Source organism: Malaya genurostris, chromosome 2 (assembly GCF_030247185.1).
Source record: "Malaya genurostris strain Urasoe2022 chromosome 2, Malgen_1.1, whole genome shotgun sequence".
NCBI classification, from domain to species: Eukaryota; Metazoa; Arthropoda; class Insecta; order Diptera; family Culicidae; genus Malaya; species Malaya genurostris.
Window position 1 is genome coordinate 329,365,747 of NC_080571.1, and position 23,634 is coordinate 329,389,380.

Consider the following 23,634-nt stretch of genomic DNA (forward strand, 5'->3'; position numbering starts at 1 on the left):
GATGCAATCTTCAATTGAATCGATTCGCTCTCTGTATTAGTTAGTAAGTTAGTATATAAGTTCCTTTTCCCCATTACACAATACAAGTAGGTTTAGAATTTTCCTTACACAAAAATCTCAGAATTGCGGAAGCAAATGATGTCCTCATGGTAATAACCAAATCTTGTATATAAATGGGCTGAGAAGGCTCTAATAATTTAATTTTAACTCATATTCCAATAACTAGTTATTTAAAAAAAATCAATAATCGGTTTAATTCTGGTGAGTTAATATGTGTGTGCTATTTTTATCGAGTCTACCCTTTGCGTCAACGATTATGGAAAATGTATTGTTTTACTGTCGTCAGTTTTATCGTAACATACGGAGGTTAGTATTCAGTACTCATAACCAATTATCCTAATATCTGAATAAATCAACATCATATTTAAATCAGACGTCACAAACGAGAAAATTGTGAACCTACCATTTATCGACGTCTGCTCCTACAATGAAACGAAACACAACCATCTCTTACAACTCCGATTTATATAATCGTCATCGTCAAACCTCTTCTTTTCAAAAAAACCATTCAAGCGAAGAGGTTGTGTTTCGATTGTACTGGCTCGTGAGTTAACGGCTGATACCGAGACAATTCTAAGCTTCAGGTAGTTAAACTGCCCATAGCAAACGTAATATTCGGGGCGTTTCCCGACTGGAAAGCTAGCAACGAAGGCCATCCCGTTCATACGCACAGAGGTGTAGAAACACAGAGGTGCGAGAGCATAGAAGTGACGAGTCACAGAGGTGCCATCGCATAAAGGTGCGAAGACGAAGGGGTGCAAAGGCACAAAGGTGCTAAAGCAACCCAGTGCTGATCTACCAGGTACCAGAATTTGTACGCTGCGTAGGATCAAAAGAGACGGCATATATCGCGAGGTGCTACACTGCAAGCATCGCATTTGATCGCCACCAAGAGCAAAAGCACTGTACCTGGGGTCAGGTACAGGCAGCACAGCAAGTGCAGTGGTGTTCACAACGACGGCAGAGCAACTGAGATAGCAGTAAACGACAGAAGACTGCCAATTGGAAACAGCAGAAGACTGCCAATTGGAAATCGTTGGAAGAGCTTCACGTCGTTCTTCACGATAAAGGAACAGAGACATCAGCTACAAGGTAGATTTAATTTAATTTATTTTTTATTTCTTATATCTGAAATTTTACTAAACATAAGTTTTTATTTTGGTATTATTAATTTACAAAAAAATTTAATGTAATGGATGATCTTATGGAAGATCATCCGAATCCGATTCCGGATACTAGTAAGAGTTTAAATACTCCGAGGGCTAAACATTATCCACAGGGTACCACTGGGCCATGGATAGTCTATCTTCGAAAAAAAGAAAAGATTTTAAATTTGATGCAAATTACCAAGGATTTGACATCACATTTCTCTGAAGTTAAAGAAATATGTAAAGTTAATAGAGATAAAATTCGAGTTGTTGTCAATGACTTGAAACAGGCGAACGAAATTGTAACCTGTAAATTATTTTCTGTTGAATATCGAGTTTACATTCCATCGAAGGAGGTGGAAATTGACGGTGTCGTGACTGAAGCAAGTCTGACGGCCGATGATTTACTTAAAAATGGAGTTGGTCGTTTTAAAAACTCCATGCTTGAGGGAGTTAAGATACTCGAGTGCAAGCAATTGTACTCAGCATCTATTGTCGATGGAAAAAAGTCGTATCGTCCCTCAGATTCGTTTCGTGTAACATTTGCCGGATCTGCGTTGCCTAGCCATGTCTATATCGATAAAATTCGTCTTCCTGTTCGGCTTTTCGTACCGCATGTTATGAATTGCACGAACTGTAAAAAATTCGGGCATACAGCTACTTACTGTAGTAATAAGTCCAAATGTATCAAATGTCAAGGGCCTCATAAGGATAATCTTTGCGATAAAAATGTTGAAAAATGTGTTTATTGTGGGGAGAGACCTCATGATGATCTTTCAGTATGCGCTGCATTTAAGTTGCGTAAAGACAAAATGAAGCTTTCTTTAAAAGCACGGTCTAAGCGCACATATGCAGAAATGCTTAAAACGGTCATACATGTCTCCCCCTTGGAAACCGAAAACGGTTTTTCAAATCTTATGGAGCCAGAGGAATCTGACTCCGACGGAAATAGTGAAGATACCTCGTTTGTCACTCCTCAAGGGTCTGTTAAGAGGAGATTAACAAACCACAAAATACCTAAAAAGACACCTAAAATTACATCTTCAAAAAAAGATCCCCGTGTTAAAGCTAAAAAGCCAAATTTAAAACCAAAAACTGTGCCTCCTGGTTTGTCAAATTCACAAACCAATCCAGAAACTAGCTCAAGGAAAGACAATAATCCAGTGGGCTCCGTTTCACATTCACCAACAGGATTACTTAAGTTTTCGGAAATTGTAGAATGGATTTTCGCAGCATTCAATATTTCTGAACCTCTAAAGACTATCATAACGGCATTCCTTCCAATAGCTAGAACTTTTTTGAAACAGTTATCAGCTCAATGGCCAGTTCTTTCAGGTTTTGTATCATTTGATGGATAATTTATCATCCGCCGCAAATGATTCAATCACTGTCCTGCAGTGGAATTGTCGAAGCATCATGCCAAAACTTGATTCATTTAAAGTTTTGTTGCATAGTCAAAAATGTGATGTATTTACTTTGTGCGAAACATGGCTTACATCAAACATAGCCTTAAGTTTTAATGACTTTAACATTATACGTCTCGATAGAGACTCTCCGTATGGTGGAGTGCTTTTAGGAATTAAGAAATGTTATTCCTTTTATAGATTAAATATTCCTTCGACTTCTAGTATAGAAGTTGTTGCTTGTCAAATAAACATTAAAGGAAAGGACATTTGCATTGCTTCAGTATATATTCCTCCAAGAGCTCAAGTTGGACAACGACAGCTTAATGAAATTGTCGAAGCCCTTCCTGCTCCACGTTTGATTTTAGGAGATTTCAATTCGCACGGAATGATGTGGGGTTCCGTTTACAATGATAGCAGATCATCCTTAATATATAATATTTGCGACAATTTTAGCATGACGGTACTAAATATGGGTAGCATGACACGGATCCCAAGACCTCCTGCACGTCCAAGTGCATTAGATTTATCTCTTTGCTCGACTTCAATTCGACTAGATTGCACCTGGAAAGTATTTCCTGATTTACACGGTAGCGATCATTTACCAATCATCATCTCAATTAGCAGTAACAAAGGCATTGCTAATTCAGTTAATATTCCATATGATTTGACAAAAAATATTGACTGGATTAAATACCAAAGTAATATTTCAAGTGCCTTAACTTCAATGGAAGAGCTCCCCCCACTTGAAGAATATGACTTCCTCGTTTGTTCGATTCTGGAGGCCGCAGAACAAGCCCAAACCAAACGATTTCTTGGTCCATCGTCTAACAGAAGGCCTCCAAACCCTTGGTGGGACAAAGAGTGCTCAGATGCTAAGCACGCGAAACAAAATGCCTTCAAGATGTTTTTAAAACGAGGAGGAGGAACTCCTCAGAATTTTGAAAAATTCTTGACTTTAGAAACCAAGTACAAGAGCATACTTCGGGCCAAGAAATGTAGCTATTGGAGACATTTTGTCGAAGGTTTGTCAAGAGAAACCTCAATGAGCACTCTTTGGAATACGGCCAGACGAATGAGGAATCGTAACGTAGGAAATGAGAGTGAGGAATACTCGAACCGATGGATATTTGATTTTGCGAGGAAAGTTTGTCCAGATTCTGTTCCTACGCATAGCATTATTAGGGAATCTTTTTCAAATAATGGTTCCATTGATAGCCCCTTTTCTATGATGGAATTTTCCATAGCACTCATGTCTTGTAACAATAACGCTCCTGGGTTGGACAGAATTAAATTCAACTTGGTGAAGAATCTGCCCGACCTCGCAAAAAGACGTTTGTTGGAATTGTTCAACAAGCTTCTTGAGCAAAATATTGTTCCACCTGACTGGAGGCAAGTGAAAGTTATCGCCATTCAAAAGCCGGGGAAACCAGCTTCCAATCACAACTCATATAGACCCATCGCGATGTTGTCCTGCATCAGAAAATTGTTCGAAAAAATTATTCTACGACGTCTCGACACTTGGGTCGAGACGAACGGTTTGTTGTCAGATACTCAGTTTGGCTTCCGTAGAAATAAAGGGACGAATGATTGCCTTGCATTACTTTCGTCTGACATCCAAATTGCCTTCGCTCAAAAGCAACAAATGGCATCTGTATTTTTAGACATTAAAGGAGCATTTGATTCAGTTTCCATTGATGTTCTTTCAGACAAGCTTCACCAACATGGACTCCCAGCGGTTATAAATAATTATTTGCACAACCTTTTGTCAGAGAAACGCATGCATTTTTCACATGGCGATTTGGTAACATTCAGAATTAGCTACATGGGTCTACCGCAAGGCTCTTGCCTCAGTCCGCTCCTCTATAATTTTTACGTAAATGACATTGACAGCTGTCTAGTAACCCCATGTACACTAAGACAATTGGCAGATGATGGCGTGGTTTCAGTTACTGGACCCAAAGCTATTGATCTGCATAAACCATTGCAAGATACCTTAGATAACTTGTCCGATTGGGCTGTTCATCTTGGTATCGAATTCTCTGCGGAGAAAACAGAGTTAGTCGTCTTTTCAAGAAAGCATGATCCCGCGCAGCTTCAGCTCCATATGATGGGAAGAATGATCCAACAGGTTTTGACTTTCAAATACCTCGGGGTGTGGTTTGATTCCAAATGCACGTGGGGAGGACACATTAGGTTTCTGATAACAAAATGCCAACAAAGAGTAAATTTTCTTCGAACAATAACCGGATCTTGGTGGGGTGCTCATCCGGAAGATCTAATAAAATTGTATCAGACAACGATACTTTCAGTGATGGAATATGGATGCGTTTGCTTTCGTTCCGCTGCAAACTCTCATATTATCAAATTAGAGCGAATTCAATATCGTTGTTTGCGAATTGCTTTAGGCTGCATGCATTCGACACATACAATGAGTCTTGAAGTTCTGGCGGGAGTTCTTCCATTGAAGGATCGTTTTTGGGAGCTTTCGTCGCGACTGCTAATAAGATGCGAGGTACTGAATCCCCTAGTTATTAATAACTTCGAAAGGCTAGTTGAGCTTCAATCTCAAACAAGATTCATGACTGTATATTTTAACCATATGTCACAGGAAATCAACCCTTCAAGATATATTCCTATCCGTGTCAGCCTCCTAAATGTCCCTGACTCAACTTTATTTTTCGACACATCCATGCAGCGCGAAGTGCGTGGAATTCCGGAACACCTACGCTCGTTGGAAATCCCAAAAATATTTACAAGTAAGTTCAGGCATATCGACTCTGAGAAAATGTTTTACACGGACGGATCGCGAATTGAAGAAGCGACAGGGTTTGGTATGTTCAACAATAATGTTTCGGTCTCCTTTAGGCTTCAAGAACCTGCATCTGTTTATATAGCAGAGTTAGCAGCAGTTCATTATAGTTTGAGTATAATCGTCACATTATCTCCAAACCATTATTTTCTTTTCACAGATAGTCTGAGTGCAATTGAAGCCATTCGCTCAAAGGCTGCTGGCAAAAATGAACCTTTTTTCTTGGGCAAAATAAAACAGTGCCTGAACGTCATATTGAATAATAATTATCAAATCACAATAGTTTGGGTTCCGGCTCATTGCTCCATTCCAGGCAATGAAAGAGCCGATATTTTAGCCAAACGTGGTGCTATTGAGGGTGAAATTTATGAGAGACCAATTGCTTTCAATGAATTCTATAGCGCGTCTCGCCAAAGAACACTTGCCAGCTGGCAAGCTTCTTGGGATAAAGATGATCTGGGTCGGTGGATGCACTCAATTATTCCTAAAATATCGACAAAGGCATGGTTCAGGGGACTGGATGTGAGTAGAGATTTCATTCGTGTGATGTCCAGACTCATGTCCAATCACTACACGTTAGATGCACATCTCCTTCGAATTGGACTTTCCGAGACTAATCATTGTGCTTGTGGCGAAGGTTACCGCGATATTGACCATGTTGTTTGGACATGCGTGGAGTATCGTGATGTCAGATCTCAACTAATAAATTCCTTGCGTACCCAAGGTAGACTATCCAATGTCCCAGTTCGCGACATTCTTGCTTGTCGTGACGTTCCTTACATGAAACTTCTTTATTATTTCATTAAGTCCATTGGAGTTCCAATTTAAATTTTATTTTATGTTAGATTGTTTTCTCTTCCATGAGCTCAACCAATAGCCAGCTATCTTATATTAAATAAAAGTGATGAACTGATACAAACAAACCTGAAATAGTTATAAGATCATGTACAAAATAAATGTATTTCATTTAATGTAATTTATAATAGCAACTCGCTTGATAAAAACAGTGTTTAGATTAACTAATGAATACCAACATACTAATAGGATATTCGAAATGTATTAGGTTTAAAGTACTATGTATTGTAGATGCCACGGCGAAGAAAAACTTATGTATATTGCCTATGAAATAAACGTATTTATGAAAAAAAAAAAACCTCTTCTTTTCGTAGGGTGTCTGCGTTGCATCTCTGTTGTTGTTGAAGCGGACTTTCAAAAGTATGCGGTTGCGGCATTCGCAATCATTTCACTCGAATGCAGACGACGAACCCGAAACTCTGTTTGAGGGCGGCGGACTGGTTTGGAACAGAAGTAAATGTCATCAGTTGAAACGAAATGTGGTCTCGGGTTTGGTTTTGTTGTGGTTTGTGAAAAAATCTTTAATCTTCAATACCTATACTAGTAAAACTTAAACGCATCTTTTTGGAGTACATTCGCAAAAAGATTATTGGCACTATCGTGGAAGAATAACAAGTGTATTTTCTACCAGCCGATTACTTCGAAGAGAGAAACAAAAATCATACTCTAAAACGATTTGTAGTGATGCCGTTGGTTTAGAATCGAAACATTCCGTACTGTCCACATGTTTTCGCATGTTGTCCTTTTGCTTACTGGCAAATTGTCATTTCGCTACGTTCTCGTGTTTAGTTTTGTCCGACCTGGTCAACCTGCGACTGCAGATTGCTGATCACTTCCCGTGGGACCTGATCGCCGAGCAGCTGGAACAGATCGACACGCTGATTGCCGGGGATGGATTCAATGGCTGCCACCTGGATGCCCTCCTGGACTCCCTGGATGGTGGCATCGCGGGGAATTAGCTGCTGGGATTGGGCCTGTCGGATGGCTTCGTTCGTCAGGGCAGCTCCATCGCGCTCCTGAGGGGCAGCCAGGGCCACAGCAACGACCGCGAGTAGGCAGATGGCAACTTTCATTTTTCCTGTCGTTGATTGGTGAGCTGGGGACAGAGAGAGAGGGAGGAAAAAAAACACTTCAGAAACCGAAGAAGATGGTTTTTTCGTGAAGTTCACTTTGCTCACGTAAGCGTTTCTATTTTTTGAGTGGGTTATATTATAATGCGATTGTTTTTATGGATAACCTGGCGGCGCCAACGATTCGGTAACATAGTTGCCATTTTTAGGAAGGTGGTGACAAGGGTGCGTAATTTTAACTCGGTAATACGTTCACAGACGATGTTGGCTGTTCATAATCAAAGGGCAAGAAGAAGAAAGAGTTTTTCGGATCGAAGTTGGCGGAATATTTGAATGTGAAAAAAGACAGACATTTTTTTCGATAAGCTCGAAAGCCTACTTGCAAATTCTAAGCACATATCCAAGTAAGAATAAAAGGCAAAGAAAATATATAACTAAATCTGTTAGTCGTCTATTCTGATTGGACGATGATTCGAAGTTCCTATTCATGTCATGTCTCGCTTATAAGATATGTATGAATAAGGACAATGAAATCGACAGCTCTTTACTAGTGACTCAAACTTAACTTTAAGTTAAATAATGCACATCCCTTCTGCGAAAAGCGGATTGAATATTTTCAGGATGCTCGATCTTGGACCGCCGCTCCGCAGTCCCATCACATAGGTTATTATCTGTTTCGGCATTCTTACTGCATGACTAGCCCACTGTAGTCTCCCGTGTTTCAGTCTTTTAACGTAAGCATGTTACATCTCCACCAATCTCAATTCTCTTCGTTAGTTTTTAGTATTCGGCACAGAATTTTTCACTCAAACACGCTGAGTACTTGAAAATCAAAAGTATAGCGAATTTTTGCGGGCTACGTATATTCAATTTTGTATCATTTGGTAGTGTTTCAATTTCAATTTCAGTCAAAAACAGCATCGCTTCAACATTGCTCAGGATGTTGGATTCTGTCCGCGACGACCCAATATGGCTCCAGAGAGTCATAATTGGTAACGAATCATGTTTTTTTTGTTATGACGTAGAAACCAAAGCTCAATCATCTCAATGGAAGCTGTCATCCCATCCATTTTTTGGGATAGACGAGTATTTTTGCTACAGAGTCTTCAGAAGCAAAAATACTTCTTTTTACCTCACGACAATCGCGTGTTACTAATTTTCCAATAGTATTATACCCAATTTACTGCAATCTAGTATTTTACCCCATCAATTTTCACCTCGAATCCATAGCCGTTATGGTTATCTCGTTCTCTATGTACCTTGTTTTGGTAGTGTTTATGGTCAACCCTAACTCGATATCGTTATTCTCGTTATTATCGAATTCTGTGATAATTAATTAAAGACTGTCCCAGAAAGTATGGACCCAACCAAAAACCGCTGCCATTTCGCAATGGTTCAGAATCTGTCAATTTTTATGGCTGCTTCCTGTTGTTTACACTCTTCTCTAACCACTTGTGCAGTTATTTATTCGTTTTCATTAGTTTGTTTCGAAATGTGTGGACTTTCAGCAGAACAACGTCAAAAAATTGTGTACAAATGGTGCACAGAACGCGGACTGTCACTGAGAAGATAGCAAAAATGGAAGGAATAAATGAAAAAGCCGTGCGAAATGCAATCAGGAAGTTCGATGCGGATAACACCTTTGAGGATCCTGCTAACCCTCAGTTGGATAAACGTATACTGAAGGCGTTCGAGCAAAAGAAGGAGATTTCAGTTCGGGATGTGGCCAAAAAAGTGGGCACTTCGAAGTCAAATGTTCTTCGTGCTAAAGAACGTTTGAATCTTCGAACCTATAAGAAGCAGAAACAACCAAAACGTAGTCCGAAACAAGAAGCATCGATCAGGCCTAGGGTTCGAAAGCTGTACAATACGATTCTTGCTGGAAATTTGAACTGCATAATCATGGACGACGAAACCTACGTGAAACTCGATAACAAATCCTTGCCGGGACCACAATATTATACGGTGCGAGAAGGGCAAGTGTTAAACCAGTCCGAGACATCGATTGAAGTCGAAAAATTTGGTAAGAAAGCTATGGTCTGGCAAGCAATTTGTAGCTGCGGTAAGATTTCGAAACCCTTCATCACCACTGCTTCAATGAACAGCGAAATATACATCAAGGAATGTTTACAAAAACGACTTCTACCCATGATTCGAAGCCACAAGGATTCTGTTGTGTTCTGGGTAGATCTTGCTTCTTGCCACTACTCGAAATCAACGGTAGAATGGTATACTACCAAAAATGTCACTTTCGTCCCAAAAGACATGAATCCACCAAATTGCCCACAACTTCGACCAATTGAGGAATGTTGGGCATTAACGAAGGCACATCTTAGGAAACAAGTCTCGGCAGCCGATTCAACAGTTCGAAAAAGATTAGAACACCATTCAACAGTTCGAAAAAGATTAGAAAAAAGTGTCAAAACTTGTCGCCAAGAAGTCTGTAAGGAATTTAATGAGGAACGGTCGCAAGAACGAAAAATGTTGAGAATAATATTCAAGTCTAATATTATCAGTATATCGAATAAAATTTGAATATCTAACACTTGTGAATTATTCACAGGGAAATCAAAGTGCGTCCATACTTTCTGCGGCATTCTTTATTACCAAATTTGATAAAACAAGTCACAGAAGCGATTTGACACAGGAATCAGACATATGCTGTATTGCTGAATGGTTATTCCTGTTTACAGTCCGTTTTGAACGTGAATTGAAGAAAATGAAAAGCCTTGGTATTCCGGATTGGCAGTGCAATACATGGGGCGCTGATCGTACAAGCCAATTGTCTCAGCCCCGGCCTGGAAGGATTCTCAGTGTAAGACCAGCGCTCTATGCATTGAACTGCCGACCCGGACAAATTGACAAATTGGGTGAATTGAAGAAATCAGACCCGAATTGAAGAAAAGTAACTGCTACCGTTTCCAAAGTCTCGCGGTTCCTCAATACTAACAAAATTTGGCATCGTGCCACCACTCTGTAGATGTTTCATCTAGGTATGAAGAAAATGACGTACATTATTTACATTTTACAGTGTACAGTGATTGACGATTTCTTTTTGCCCAGAATTGAAGAACTGGACATGCATGTCATGTGGTTGCAACAAGACGGTGCCACATCCCACACGGCACGCGAAACAATGACCCAATTGAGAGCCGCCTTCGGTGAACAGTTTATCTCACGCGTTTTGGGCCCGTCCATTGGCCGCCTAGATCGTGTGATTTAACGCCTTTGGACTATTTCTTGTGGGGCCATGTTAAGGCTCATGTCCACAAGGATGAACCAGGAACGATTGACGCACTGGATGCCAATATTGAAGCATTTATTCGTCAAATACCGACCGATATGTTGAAGAGAGTGTGTCGAAATTGGACCTCACTCATGGGGCATCTAAAGCGGAGCCGCGGCCAACATTTGCATGAAATCAACTTCAAACATTAAATTAATTTGATCGTTCTAACGATTCTTATCAAGATTTCATCAATTTTCTCAAATTTTTTGTGTAATTTTTTTTCGAAAATCATTTTTTTTTGTGTTTATTTTCAATACGCTCATTCTGGAACATCCAAATTTTATCGCGATAAGGCTTTATTAGCATTTGTTTCAAACTTGAAACAAAAAGAAATATTGTATAACGTAATTCTAAAACATCTGAAAAAATTGCTTTCAAGTTAAAAACGTACTTAAGGGCTGAGGCCAGTAGGTCGCGTAAAACCACGTGGCTCGCTGTGCCGATTACATTTCTCTCCATGCTCTCTCTCGAAAATGTGCAAAGTGTCTCTTGATGTGGCCGGGTGGCCAAGAAAGTTTTGATATTTTCGGTTACAAGTTTGACTACATCACATAAAATCCAAGAAAGCTGCCGCTTGTTTGGCAGCCTTTTTGAGCCAATTTTATTTCTCTCTCATGCAGAGATGCCAGATGTTTTCGTAGCAAATCTGTATTGTTTTGTAAAAATATTTGTATTTATCTGTATTCAATAAAAAATGAAATTCCTACAAAAAAATGATGATAAAAAATGTTATTCCAATAGATTATGGTTATATAATAACAAATATAATGAGCATTCATCATTCATATCTTCGTAAGTCATTATCGCGCTTCCAAGGATTCAATAGTTTTCATGTCTACATTCCAAAAAAAATTGAATTTTACAAGTGACTTAATCCCTCATACGATGTAATTCTTAAAAACTTAATTTGTCAAATGACGGAAAATTTTATTTGGAATGACTTAATGTTAGATGAGCTTGAATTTTACTGGTTTCGACTGTAACTTGCGTTCTGCTAGCATGTGCGACTGTATGAATTTAAATGCACCTTTTACCAGCCAAGCAGATGCATGCTTCCGTGGAACAGTCGATTAACAGACTTGCGTACTTGCGATCCGATGATTCTAGATTAACGTCGCGGCTGTTGCTATCAGTATTCTTTTGTTATTTCATGCTATGGAGTTTTAGACACAATATTAAATGATCTCTGAGTGAACTGCGACGCTCCATTTATGTAAAATCACAGGGTTTTTTTAACTGTGTAGTTTGAAAATGTTGACTTCATAAGTTGACATGGAATTTCAACGCCCAATACGCAACGTCAAGCATAAAACTCTCAGTTTGACAGTATTCGCGTCTTTTTCAGTGTCCGGATGCATGCGTTTTGATGGACAATGAGACTTATGTAAAAGAGGACTCAAAAACCCTTCCAGGTCCACAATACTTTACTGTCGTCGTTGGGGAGGCTGTGAGCGATGCGGACAGGTCGATTCAAGTGGAGAAACTCGGTCGAAAGGTACTGGTTTGGTAAGCAATATGTTCCTGTGGTTTGAAGTCAACCATTTTTGACACTACCGAAAATATAAATGCAGAAATCTATCGATCTGAGTGTCTCCAGAAGAGATTGCTGCCTTTATATAAGAAGCATAGTACACCTCCACTGTTTTAGCGTCGGCTCACTATGCCAAAACCACTCTCAATTGGCTTGCGGAAAAGGGTATACATTTCGTTGAGAAAAAAATTTCAATCCACCAAATTGGCCTCAGCTTCGACCCATCGAACGTTACTGGGCAATCGTGAAGAGGGTCTTCAAGAAGACTGGTTAGGCAGCTGGGAACATGCAGGAGTTCAAAAAAAATTGGGCTCAAGCGTCCAAAAAATGCGATGCAACACTTGTCCGGAACTTGATGAAGAGCATTCGATCAAAAGTTCGAAAACTCGTGAACTTAAATTTCATCCGGTTTTCGTTATGCTCAAGTTTAACCTCGTGCAATAAAGGATCAATTTTTAGTTTGAATAAAATATCGTTTTTTATCATAATTTGAAAGAAAAATTTGTGGATAGCTTATTTTCGATACACTCCTTAACTCAAAAACATTCAATAGCGTTCAGGCTTACGACGAAATCTTGCATTTGTGACTAGTTTGAGTATTTGAAATCGACCTAACTGTCTCTGAGATCTGTACCTCTTCGTTCTATAAACATACATATTTCTACATTTGATCAATTCGTCGATCTGAATCAATTGGTGTATGAAATTTCCATTTTTTTTCAAAAGTCTGAGCGAATTGTGTAACTGTTATTACATTAAAGGTAGTAAAATAATCAGTTTTAGCTCATTGCGAACATGCTCGCTGACTAAAAATAAATTTCAGAACAACAAATTTTATCAAAATATTCAGAAACATTGAATTAAATAAGCTTGATTTGAAAGAGCTACACGGAGAACCCTTCGATCACAAAATTGCGATATCGCAGTTTTTGATTTTTGCGATAGTTGATTTAACTAATTTCTTTTTGATTCAACCAATATGGTTGTTGATTTGCATATATTTAAGTAGTTGAAAAATATGTTGTTTTGAATGCTGTCAAATGCCGGAGTCAGTTGAAAGCAAAACAATAATCGCAATGCAAAATCAACAACTTTTTTAGTTGAAATCTGTTCGCGTCGCTTCAAAATGTCAATGAAAACAACATCTATGGTTAAAGCGTTTGGTGAAATTGTGTTCATTCGATTTGAGACATTTATGATAACAAATGTTTATCTAACAGCGGTGTTGTGATAAAGTTAACCTTGTTTAAGATGAAAAAGATTTGGTGACAAATTAGAAAATGTTAATGAATGATCATCTCGTAATCTTTCAGGTATGCGCAAAAATTTTATGCTTCAAATTCGACCATTGATTTACTTCCAGCAGACTGTTTTACTTCCAGCTGTTTGATACCGATGATGATGTTCATGCATTAGCAATAAAACGCTTTTTGACATGAATTTAATTTATAAAAGTAACAGGAGCGAAGGGTTTCAAACACACAGAACGCACTGCGCTTGAATGGCGCGTTTGAATTGCCGTCGCAAAATTCCAATTCCCAGCGGTTGATGCACCCAAGCTCATATAAATTGACTAAAATTATCAGTGCATAACTTTAGTTCAACCGTTTGAAGGCATCATCTTTCAATACTCATTTTAGGTAAATTTAATAATTTCGCTAATTTACTCGCCCCTCCAGGCACATTTGCTGATTAAAAACGTTTTTCTACATCAATCATTTCCGATCGAATCAGAAGTATTTTTTTAGAATTTAGATCTTTACTGATCTCGATTTGACATGATCATGATCATACACAAATCAAAATCACTTAGAGATCAGATCAGTTCTGATTTCGTAATGATAATTTATTCCTTGGTTAACATCACTTGAAATCAGCAGTGATCGGTGGTTTTTCCAATTATTACATGCCAATATAAAATACTGTTTATATTTTAACAACGATATTTATTTCATGAATCTCAACATACCAAACTTATTTCAAATAGATCATGACGTGTATCAGTAAGTATATTTTGATTATTTTCGCAAATCAATAACATTGTTCGAGTTGATTCAACTATTTGCAATGTCTAAAACAAATAAAACCGATTTCAACTAACAGAATTTTGTTTCAATAACAACACCAGTTATTTCAACTAAAATATTTGTTGAAATTGAAAGGTATGTGTCCTCACTAATTGACAGCATTTTTTTTCAAACAGATAAATTAGTTGTTTCAACCATCGTTTCTGCTAATCGAAAAACAAAAATGACAGTTTAGTTAAAACACCAATCGATTATTTGTACCAAATTTTAACCAATCGAATTCAGAAAATCAACTAATATTCTGGTTGAAATGGGATTGCGGGTGGTTCCGTGTACATTTTGTTTTTCAACTGACTATGCTAGGTTCGGTCACTCCAAATTCTAGAAATTTACACCTTCATAAAATCACATCACCCTATAAAACACAGCATCATCGCATAACCATCGCATAGTGGTTTCGTAGGTGAATCTGGTGCGAACGAACCGCCGATAAACAACAAATGCGCGATCACCATGTTTTGTTTTTTTCTCCCACAAACGGCAGTTCATCGGTATGCACTTGCATCCACGGCTTGTTTCATAATACATAATTAGCAACTTCGTCACAATTACTTTGGTCGAATTTTCAATGCGGGGCGACTGGGGTGCAGCCTGGTCCGGTAACCGAGAGATCTTCATTCTTCTTTTCTTTCCATTTGGTTTTCACTTTTTTTCTCTCTCTCGTACTGTCTGGCAATTCAGCGCACTCGTCTGGCATTACCGAGTTACCTTTCATCTTGCTCTAAATAACGTAATACCTGTTTTGAATCATTGAATCGTGTGGAACCGAGTCGGGCTAGACCTATGATTCGTTTCATTTTTTCTTTTCGTTAATCAGTTTGAATGTTACCAGCCAATTCCAAGGACACTAAAATCACTAGCCAGCATTTTGCCAAAAACAAAACAGCACCAATTCTTCAGAAACTCACCTTCTTCAAGTAGAACTAAGAGAACACGACTGCAAGAGGTCGAAAGGATACACTTGCAGAGCACAGATGATGGACCCGAGTCGGGGTGGAAAATGGGAATCGTTGTTGCTGATGATGAAATTCCTCTACGACAAAGCGTCGGCGCCGCTTGGAGCAATGCTTTTATAGCACAGATCTCCCCACTCGGTGTCTCCCACGGGGGGAGAACGTCGAAGCTTTAGTAAGGTGCCGTGTCGTTCAAACCGTTGTTGCTGCGAAGAGATACGAGATTTTGAACCTACCCTGCACAGTGGCAATCCGTGAGAACGCAGGGAGATTCACACGCTTCCCAAGAGAGAAACCCGGCTGCTAGCGAAGATCTTTGATGTTCAGGTTTCTTGTTGTCGGTGGCCACAAGCATCGAACCACTTTGTGACAATATGGATTCCTATTATCGGCGATCAGCGCTGTTGCTGGACGGGATTAATACGGTGCAAAGCTTTCGAAACGGGTTTGGTATCTTCGACCTGATGGAATAAATTTCCACAATTTGCAATTTGTTAAGGAATTTCGTGTTTTGTTTTTCAACATAGTTCAACCGCAGTACGAGATTAATTTAATGTTTTCAAATCAATTTTGCATAATGCTAAATACTAACATGAAAAAACGAAACACATCCAGTTTTTTAGCAATCATAAAATAAACTATGAAGCGTTATTTATCATATTGATTTTGACGAAAACAGAACTAAATACTTGGCATAGCGATAATCATCCTAAATTTCGAGTAAATTAAATTTGAATTAAAAATATATTTAAGAGCATTTATTTCGACCTTTCTTCTTAATTCAGTAAATAAAAAAGATCAAACCCTAATTTAATTCCCACGCTTAAATAGTGGGATAAACCGCTTTTGCTTTTTGCAACAATGGCAGTTGTCCTATGATTAACAGTTCGGCAGAAAAGTTCGTATCGTTTAATAGAAACACACATTTTTTTGCCAAAATTCGTTTTTATTATTCAACATAATTGCCATCAGAGGCGATACAGCGATTATAGCGATCTTCCAACTTTTCGATACCATTTTTGTAGTACGATTTGTCCTTTGCCTTAAAATAGGCCTCAGTTTCAGCGATTACCTCTTCATTGCTTCTAAATTTTTTACCAGCGAGCATTCTCTTGAGGTCTGAGAACAGGAAACAGTCACTGGGGGCCAAATCTGGAGAATACGGTGCATGAGGGAGCAATTCAAAGCCCAATTCGTTCAATTTCAGCATGGTTTTCAATCATCAATTCGTTGTTGTTTTTGATCGATTGTGAGCTCACGCGGCATCCATTTTGCACAAAGCTTTCTCATATCCAAATATTCGTGAATAATATGTCCAACACGTTCCTTTGATATCTTTAGGGTGTCAGCTATCTCGATCAACTTCACTATTCGGTCATTGCAAATCATTTTGTGGATTTTTTTCAAGTTTTCATCGGTAACAGCCTCTTTTGGACTTTCAAGTTTTCATCGGTAACAGCCACTGCGTTCATCGTCTTCGGTGCTCATATGACCAGTACGAAATTTTGCAAACCACTTACGAATTGTTGCTTCGCCCGGTGCAGAGTCTCATCATCAAGCCATTTTTTGGTATCGGCGGCACTTTTTTTCATCAAAAAGTAGTGTTTCATCAACACACGAAATTCCTTTTTTTTCCATTTTTTTCACAATAACAAAAGTAGCTTCACTCAAAATGCAATATCTCACAAACTAATAATCAGACAGCTGTCAAATTTATACACGTATCTTTTGAAGGTTGGTACTAACTGAAAATGGTATGGATTTATTTCTAGTGGCGCCCTTTCATAGAAACGATACGAACTTTTCAGCCGATCTGTTACCAATTGTTCCTTAATAACTTTTACTTTTTTAATTAGAGCGATGCAAAATTTAGTCACTTCAGACACTCGGACTCGAATGATTTTTATGTAATCCTAGCTGAATTACCAGACGCTTGCGATTACGCACGGTCAATGTCTTATCTCAGATCTCACAATAATCATAACTTTCACGGTATTCTCGTAAAATCGAGTCTGTTTTATATTTAATTTCTTTTGCTAGGACATTTGCGTGGACTTTCAGCAGAACAACGTCGAAAAATTGTGTACAAATGGTGCACAGAACGCGGACTGTCACTGAGAAAGATAGCAAAAATGGAAGGAGTAAGTGAAAAAGCCGTGCGAAATGCAATCAGGAAGTTCGGTGAGGATAACACCTTTGAATATAAATCGAAAACGGGTCGAAAAAAGGTTCTGCTAACCCTCAGTTGGATAAACATATACTGAAGGCGTTCGAGCAAAAGAAGGAGGTAAAAGTATACTATTACTGAGTTCTCAGGTTCACGATTACCGAAATTTTTTTTCTTTAATTTATATGGGACTTCGTAATCTTGAGTTCATTGATATTCGTTACAAACCATCACAATATGGATATTTTTCGAACGGATTTGATGAGTAGCAGTCGGAAAACGATATTTGAGGTTATGCCATGTTCGTGCAGAATCTAATTAGCTGTCAAACGCAAAACTCAAAACAACCCAATGCCTTCTATGTTTTATTTTCTGAACCAAAAAAAAAAACGCTGATGTTAGCAGATTATCACATAAGCGGCCCTTACACGATCATTAAAAGTGTCATTACTTTTTAGTAATGACACTTTTAATGATCGTGTAAGGGCCGCTATAGAGCAGCGTATGAATCGAGTATCAATTGTGGAAATTGTTACTAACACGATAATATTCCCTTAAACAAACCTACGGAATGATTTTTGATCCTTTTAACTATTGATTTTTTTATACTGAACTATGTTTATTTAGCTGTTGGTGCTCAGTGAGGTTATATAAACAATTTTCGTAATCTAAACTAAAGGTTTAGGCAACTAAGCAAAGCCTTGGTATTACATTCCTGTAGTGGAATTGTATCTTCTGTTTCATCCAACCCGTGGACAACTTGACAGCTCCCATACATCGAGAATATAAGTAAAAGTTTTGGTTCTCTGGTTCCACAATGGCGTCGTAAATAGAATAACATTTGGAAATAACGTATCGGTTTTTCGACAATCTGCGGTTTAAATTTTTATATTCAAATAAGTAAAATAAATTTTGCTACCATTTCTTGACATTAACAAAATAATTATGATGATAAGTTACTATGGTTTAGTATAAGTATAATTTTTCTCTTTTCAACAATAGAAGGTTCAAAAGTAGTTCATCACATTTCAATAAATAATAAACGTGAAGTAATGTGTCCTACTGAATCTTGAAGAAAAATACTACTAATTTGCAAACCAAGATTAAATCTTTGGTTCCCTTATCTTCATCCGAGTCGTTAGAAGATCATCCAATGATAACAAATACTCCTACAAATGGCTACTAATTCCTAGCGTTTTCATATACGACTAAATATGTTAGGTACTCTTTAGTCACACACCACATTCACACTTTATTTCTAACTTTATCAATTACTATTAGTAGTTATCTTTTTAGACCAAAGAGAAGAAGTTGGGCAGAGTGAAATAAAAGATATAAAGATTACAAAATACGCATGTTTGTAGATTTATGACGTGTGTTATTGATGAGTTTGTTGCTATGCAGCGCTGTTAGAAAAATTCGCAATATTGTGAGTCACAATACGAAAATTACGCTCCTTTTAAATATACTGCTGGACGCATACACAGTGACCGTAAATAACGTAATGAAGTACTGGTTTCTCTTGTAATCTTTTTGTTTCGTAATTCATTGCACCCGTATTGTTTAGGTACACTAGCGCCGCCCTGAATTCAGTGGAACACATATGCAACAGGCTCATTTCTGTCAGGTTGTGTATGGGTTGGTTTCAACAGACTTCGCAGCCGATTCAGAGTGTACAGAACCATTGCATGGCTGGTGCTATGATCCTACTGACACTACGAATCCTTCCAGATCGGGGCTCGAACATACGGTTTAGACTACTACTGAGTGGAAATGACGGCCAGACCAATTTGTTCAGTACAGTTTCAAAAAAATCAAAAAGATTTATTCTCAAGCCGAATAATTAAAACAATTAGTTCAAGCTCTAATTAAGAGAAATCAATGTTTTTTTCCTATTCTACCAGAATATTCTTATGTCGTTTTCGCTTGATGCTAAACCTAACCCAGTTTCCACCCTAACTACTGTCAAACCGTTTGTTTGAAGCTAGTTCCGAACCAAGTTTCAAAGTTTTGGAACTGAAAATCGAGTCAGTTTCGAACCTGATTTTTACATCAGGTTTGCTCGAACCCCCGTTGCTAAGTGCGAACCAAACACACCCGAATACGCATTGCTGCCAGGCGGCTGACTAAACGGTCAAAATATGGTTGGCATCCATTTTGGTGACCAACTGCCTCCCGGCTGCCAGACATACACGTCAAACGATACAACCGTATCCACTAGGATTTTCCACATCGAAATTATTGACATTTTCAGCGAAGGTGAATAGATGAAAACGCTCGGCTAACTAATGGCGTTTTCGTTTTTAATTTGCACTACACCGGTGCAGTGCTACACTGAGGCATGAATAAACGAACAAAAATGACGAAAACATAAACAGTAACCATTGACTACAATAAACGATTCCATTGCACAGAGCTGCATCAAACTTTCGATGAGTGCTACATTAGTCGTATCGGTGCAGAAAAAGTGTAGCACTGGTGTAGTGCAATTTGTAAAAACGAACGGTTTAGGTGCAGCTTTCGCTACACCGGTGTAGTGCAATTGAAAAACGAAAACGACATAAGATACAGGCGACAGATGTTTTACCAAATTGGATTTGACAGCCGTCACTGAATCAACTTTGGTAGCCATAGCTGCCCAGGTAGCCAAAAGGCCGTGCGGACAGTTTCGTGAAAAGTTTTTGTTTGATGAAACTACTCTGAGCCAGTTTCAGTTTTATCAAGCGAAAACGACATTAGATGGTTCGAATTTCAATCACAAATAAATAAAAACTCACCGGAGAATGAAAATTCCTATCTATTTTGACAGTTTTATTCGGAAACATAATCGTTTGAACCACGACGCTATCTTCATATCGAACTGTCGTTAGAAGGCCAATTGTAAGACCTTTTTATTTGAATCTAACTTTATGAAAATCTGCCTAACCATCTTTAAGAATTCGAAGTGAACTCCATTTTAAAGTTTTTGACCACTATTTCCGATACTTTTGGAGCCGGAACCCGAAGCCCGGTACACAGGAAGCAATACTATTCGGTAGCTTGCTAAAAATGTCTACAAATTTTAGAAATTTTAAACTAGTTTTAAGAAAATTGTTGCTCTTTACATAGTTCTTTCTCAAAAAAAAAAACAAACTTATAGGGTAAGGGCTCCCTATTTCATCTCATTTGTAAGGACGCTACCTTAAAAACCTGATTCAGCCACCGAAATCACTACGATTTTTTCATATTTCTGCTTAATTCGCCCTGCTCCACATTGGGAATTGATTCACATTCCTTGGAATTGATTCACATTCCTTGGAAATTAAAATAATAAAAATCATTAAAAAATCAGCTAAAAACACTTCTGATATGTTCACTACTGTGCTCCTAATTTCATCTCAAAGGTTTTATATTCATCCTATCGTTGGTCCTTTATTCATTCCATAAATTAGCATTGGCGACAGCAATCAAAATCAAAATATTGCACTATCACACTCTCAGGTTCAAAATGTCAGAAAAAGGGCCTAATGCCAACTATGACACAACACACGATATTTTAAGAAACAGTTAGGAATCGTTCGACGCTTAAAATTTTTTGGATCGTTTTCATTACCTTTCGTTTCAAATTTAAAATTTTACTCTGCAGTTAATTTGGAGAACTAAAAAAAAAACCAAAAAAGAATTGTTACTATTTAGGCATTAGCCCTTCTAAAAACAAAATGCAGAATCAGAGATGCCATTCATACAGATTTATCTGTATTGTATAGATTTTTGCGCTCTCGTTCGTTAAATCAGATTACAGATTTTCTAAATTCAATACAGATTTGTAAAGGTTCATAAAAAGTAAGAAGTAAAACGTTAGACTTTTCTCTCTGAGTATATATTAGTATTTGACTGCAGTACTTCTTTAAAAGTTTATTAATCAACGGACAAATCACATGTTAACATGGAAATCTTTTGTGCAAATGTTTGATGATGAACACTGATAAACATTTATATTAAATGCAGAGCCAATGAAACACACACATTTAACAGTGTAATGGTGACGTATAGCGGAAAGAAACCAGTGCTACTAGATTTACCACAATGGTTATTTGATTAGTATTTAACGCGCTCTATTTGGTAATATTAGAATCCGGAACAGTTTTATTTATATATAAATATCAATGATATAATTAAACTAATGTCACGGATACCAAAAAATACTTGAAGATGATAATTTAAAGAAGAAAAAATATTTTTTTTTATTTAACATTATGAGAAAACTTGGCAACCTTGCGATACGAAATGAGATGAAAACAAAACGCAATCAAGTGAATTGAGTGCAAATTTTCATCTCATATTTTTCATTGCTTTTTTGCTTATCAGGTTATTTCAGAAACCTTAATCGTTGAATAAACAAGTGGAAAGTAAACATTACTAACTATAAAGTCATCCAACATTGAATAGTTGTGTAATTATGTGATCATGTTTTGAAACGAATCGACTAGTAAATATACAGAAACATGATGATTTGTAGAATTTCAGACGAAAGTGGTTCCTAAATCAAAAAGTGAGTTTATTTTAAATGAAAAAAGCGATCGTTGAAGGTTTTTTAACTATTTTTTCAATTGGAAAGTGTGGCAAAACCTAGAATAGAACGTTTTAGAACGTTCCACAGTTTTGTTCAGGTACGTTTAAAGGTATGATTAATGTTCAAAGTTATGAGGTGAAGGAATGAGATGGAAATTGGAGCTGAGATGAAATAGGGAGGTCTTACCCTATTTTCTTTTTTTTCGCATATTACCCTGTTTTTCAGAACCGGTAAAAATCGAAGCAGCAATTTACGGTTTTCACAGTGATACCTATATAAGAAGGGCCGAAATAGATTATAAAGACTTAAAGACTGCGTGGAAGACCCATCCCGCTTTGCCCATCCACTATGATAACATAAGTTGCCTAATATAAATAGAATAGAGAACACTTCTAAGAAGTCATTGGTTGGCATTTTTATTGTACCTTACAAATTACAGCCAATAAATAAAATACATTTATTTTAATTTAGGATTAACTAGCTATGAAGACTTCACGTGTTGTCGTTCCATTTTGGTCTTTTTCCACTATCAGTATCATGAATATCACGCGAAGGAGCATTTCTACATCGAAAGAAGTCAACTTTGTGGCCACAAAAGATGTCAGCAATATCGGCGGTTGTAGTATCATCGAGAAGAATCCGTTTGAGCATTGGTCCGCTGAACGTTGGCAGGGGTCATCGTCGTTTCGAGTGCCGTCAGTTCCTTTCCGAATGCTTACGGCAATGCCTGGCTGACCGAACGCTGAAGATTCGAGGCAACCGGGGAATCCAAACCAACCAAGAACTGTTCTAGATTCACATCCTGGGTGTAGGGGATGTCTTCCTGGGCATTGACCAGTGGGACAACACCCTGATCGATAATTGCTACGTCCGGTGCGAGAAATCCGTTTTGATTACCAATCTGCAACCCTTCGTCAAAGTGAGGCAGGTTCTGGGGTCTCGCCAGTATGGCTCCAGCAAGCGCAAAAATACAAAACAGAATCTTCATCTTGGGACTGCGAATGAAATAGATAACACTTTTTTTTATTCAATGCTCAACTCGAATTTTGTTTAGAAAAGAATCACTTCTCAAAGGTTTGTACTCTTTGTCACACAATGTCCGACACTCAAGTATTCTCAACTTCGAATGTGTCCAAATGTTTCACTTGATTGAAATCCACCTACCTCTGTCTTCCAAGGAATCCTGAAACGATAGAACAACGGTGTCTGGGCCGCTGAGAGCTTTTATATCGCAAAATTTGAAAGTGAGAAGCCACTGAATTCAGCGACAGCTCATCTGCTTGGAAATTAACAAGAATATATATGCGCACTGAAATGACAAGATCCTGCCGCGGCACGATAATACCACGAAGGTGGAAACTAGTTCAGCAACTTCCACTTATGGCTGTTGAAGAGCATTGCTGAAAGCTCCCATAAATTTTTTGCTTCCTTTTTCTTATTTTATAAACTAATCTCGCATTTAAATGTGAAACGATCGTCGGTGCTGATTGTTTAATTTAGGAAGGATGACACAGCGAACAGTCCGACACCGACCGTGGATCCGATTTCTATCGTATCCAAAAGCTCTACTAATTTGAACTAAGAAAGCGTTTAACAAAAAATAAAAGAATTTTTTGCTGTAATTAGATTTAGTGACAATCAAATTCATAACGAAACTTGATATTTCTTTGATTTATATTCGGTATATAATATAACTGATTGTAGGAA

The 23,634-nt window shown here is 37.9% G+C and overlaps 1 protein-coding gene and 1 long non-coding RNA gene across 2 annotated transcripts; both read right to left on the reverse strand.

Annotated features, from left to right (window-relative positions):
- Positions 1-6,768: 6,768 nt before the first annotated feature.
- On the reverse strand, positions 6,769-15,319 carry LOC131431494 (uncharacterized). The gene is made up of 2 exons (XM_058597248.1): positions 15,164-15,319; positions 6,769-7,374 (listed from the first exon to the last, which is right to left on the reverse strand). The coding sequence occupies exon 2, from the start codon at positions 7,349-7,351 to the stop codon at positions 7,064-7,066; it is 288 nt and encodes a 95-aa protein (XP_058453231.1). The 5' UTR covers positions 7,352-7,374; positions 15,164-15,319; the 3' UTR covers positions 6,769-7,063.
- A 6,998-nt stretch (positions 15,320-22,317) lies between these two features.
- On the reverse strand, positions 22,318-23,210 carry LOC131427786 (uncharacterized). Its single transcript, XR_009229310.1, has 2 exons — positions 23,092-23,210; positions 22,318-22,922 (listed from the first exon to the last, which is right to left on the reverse strand). It is a non-coding gene; the product is annotated as an uncharacterized LOC131427786 (long non-coding RNA).
- Between the last annotated feature and the right edge of the window lie 424 nt (positions 23,211-23,634).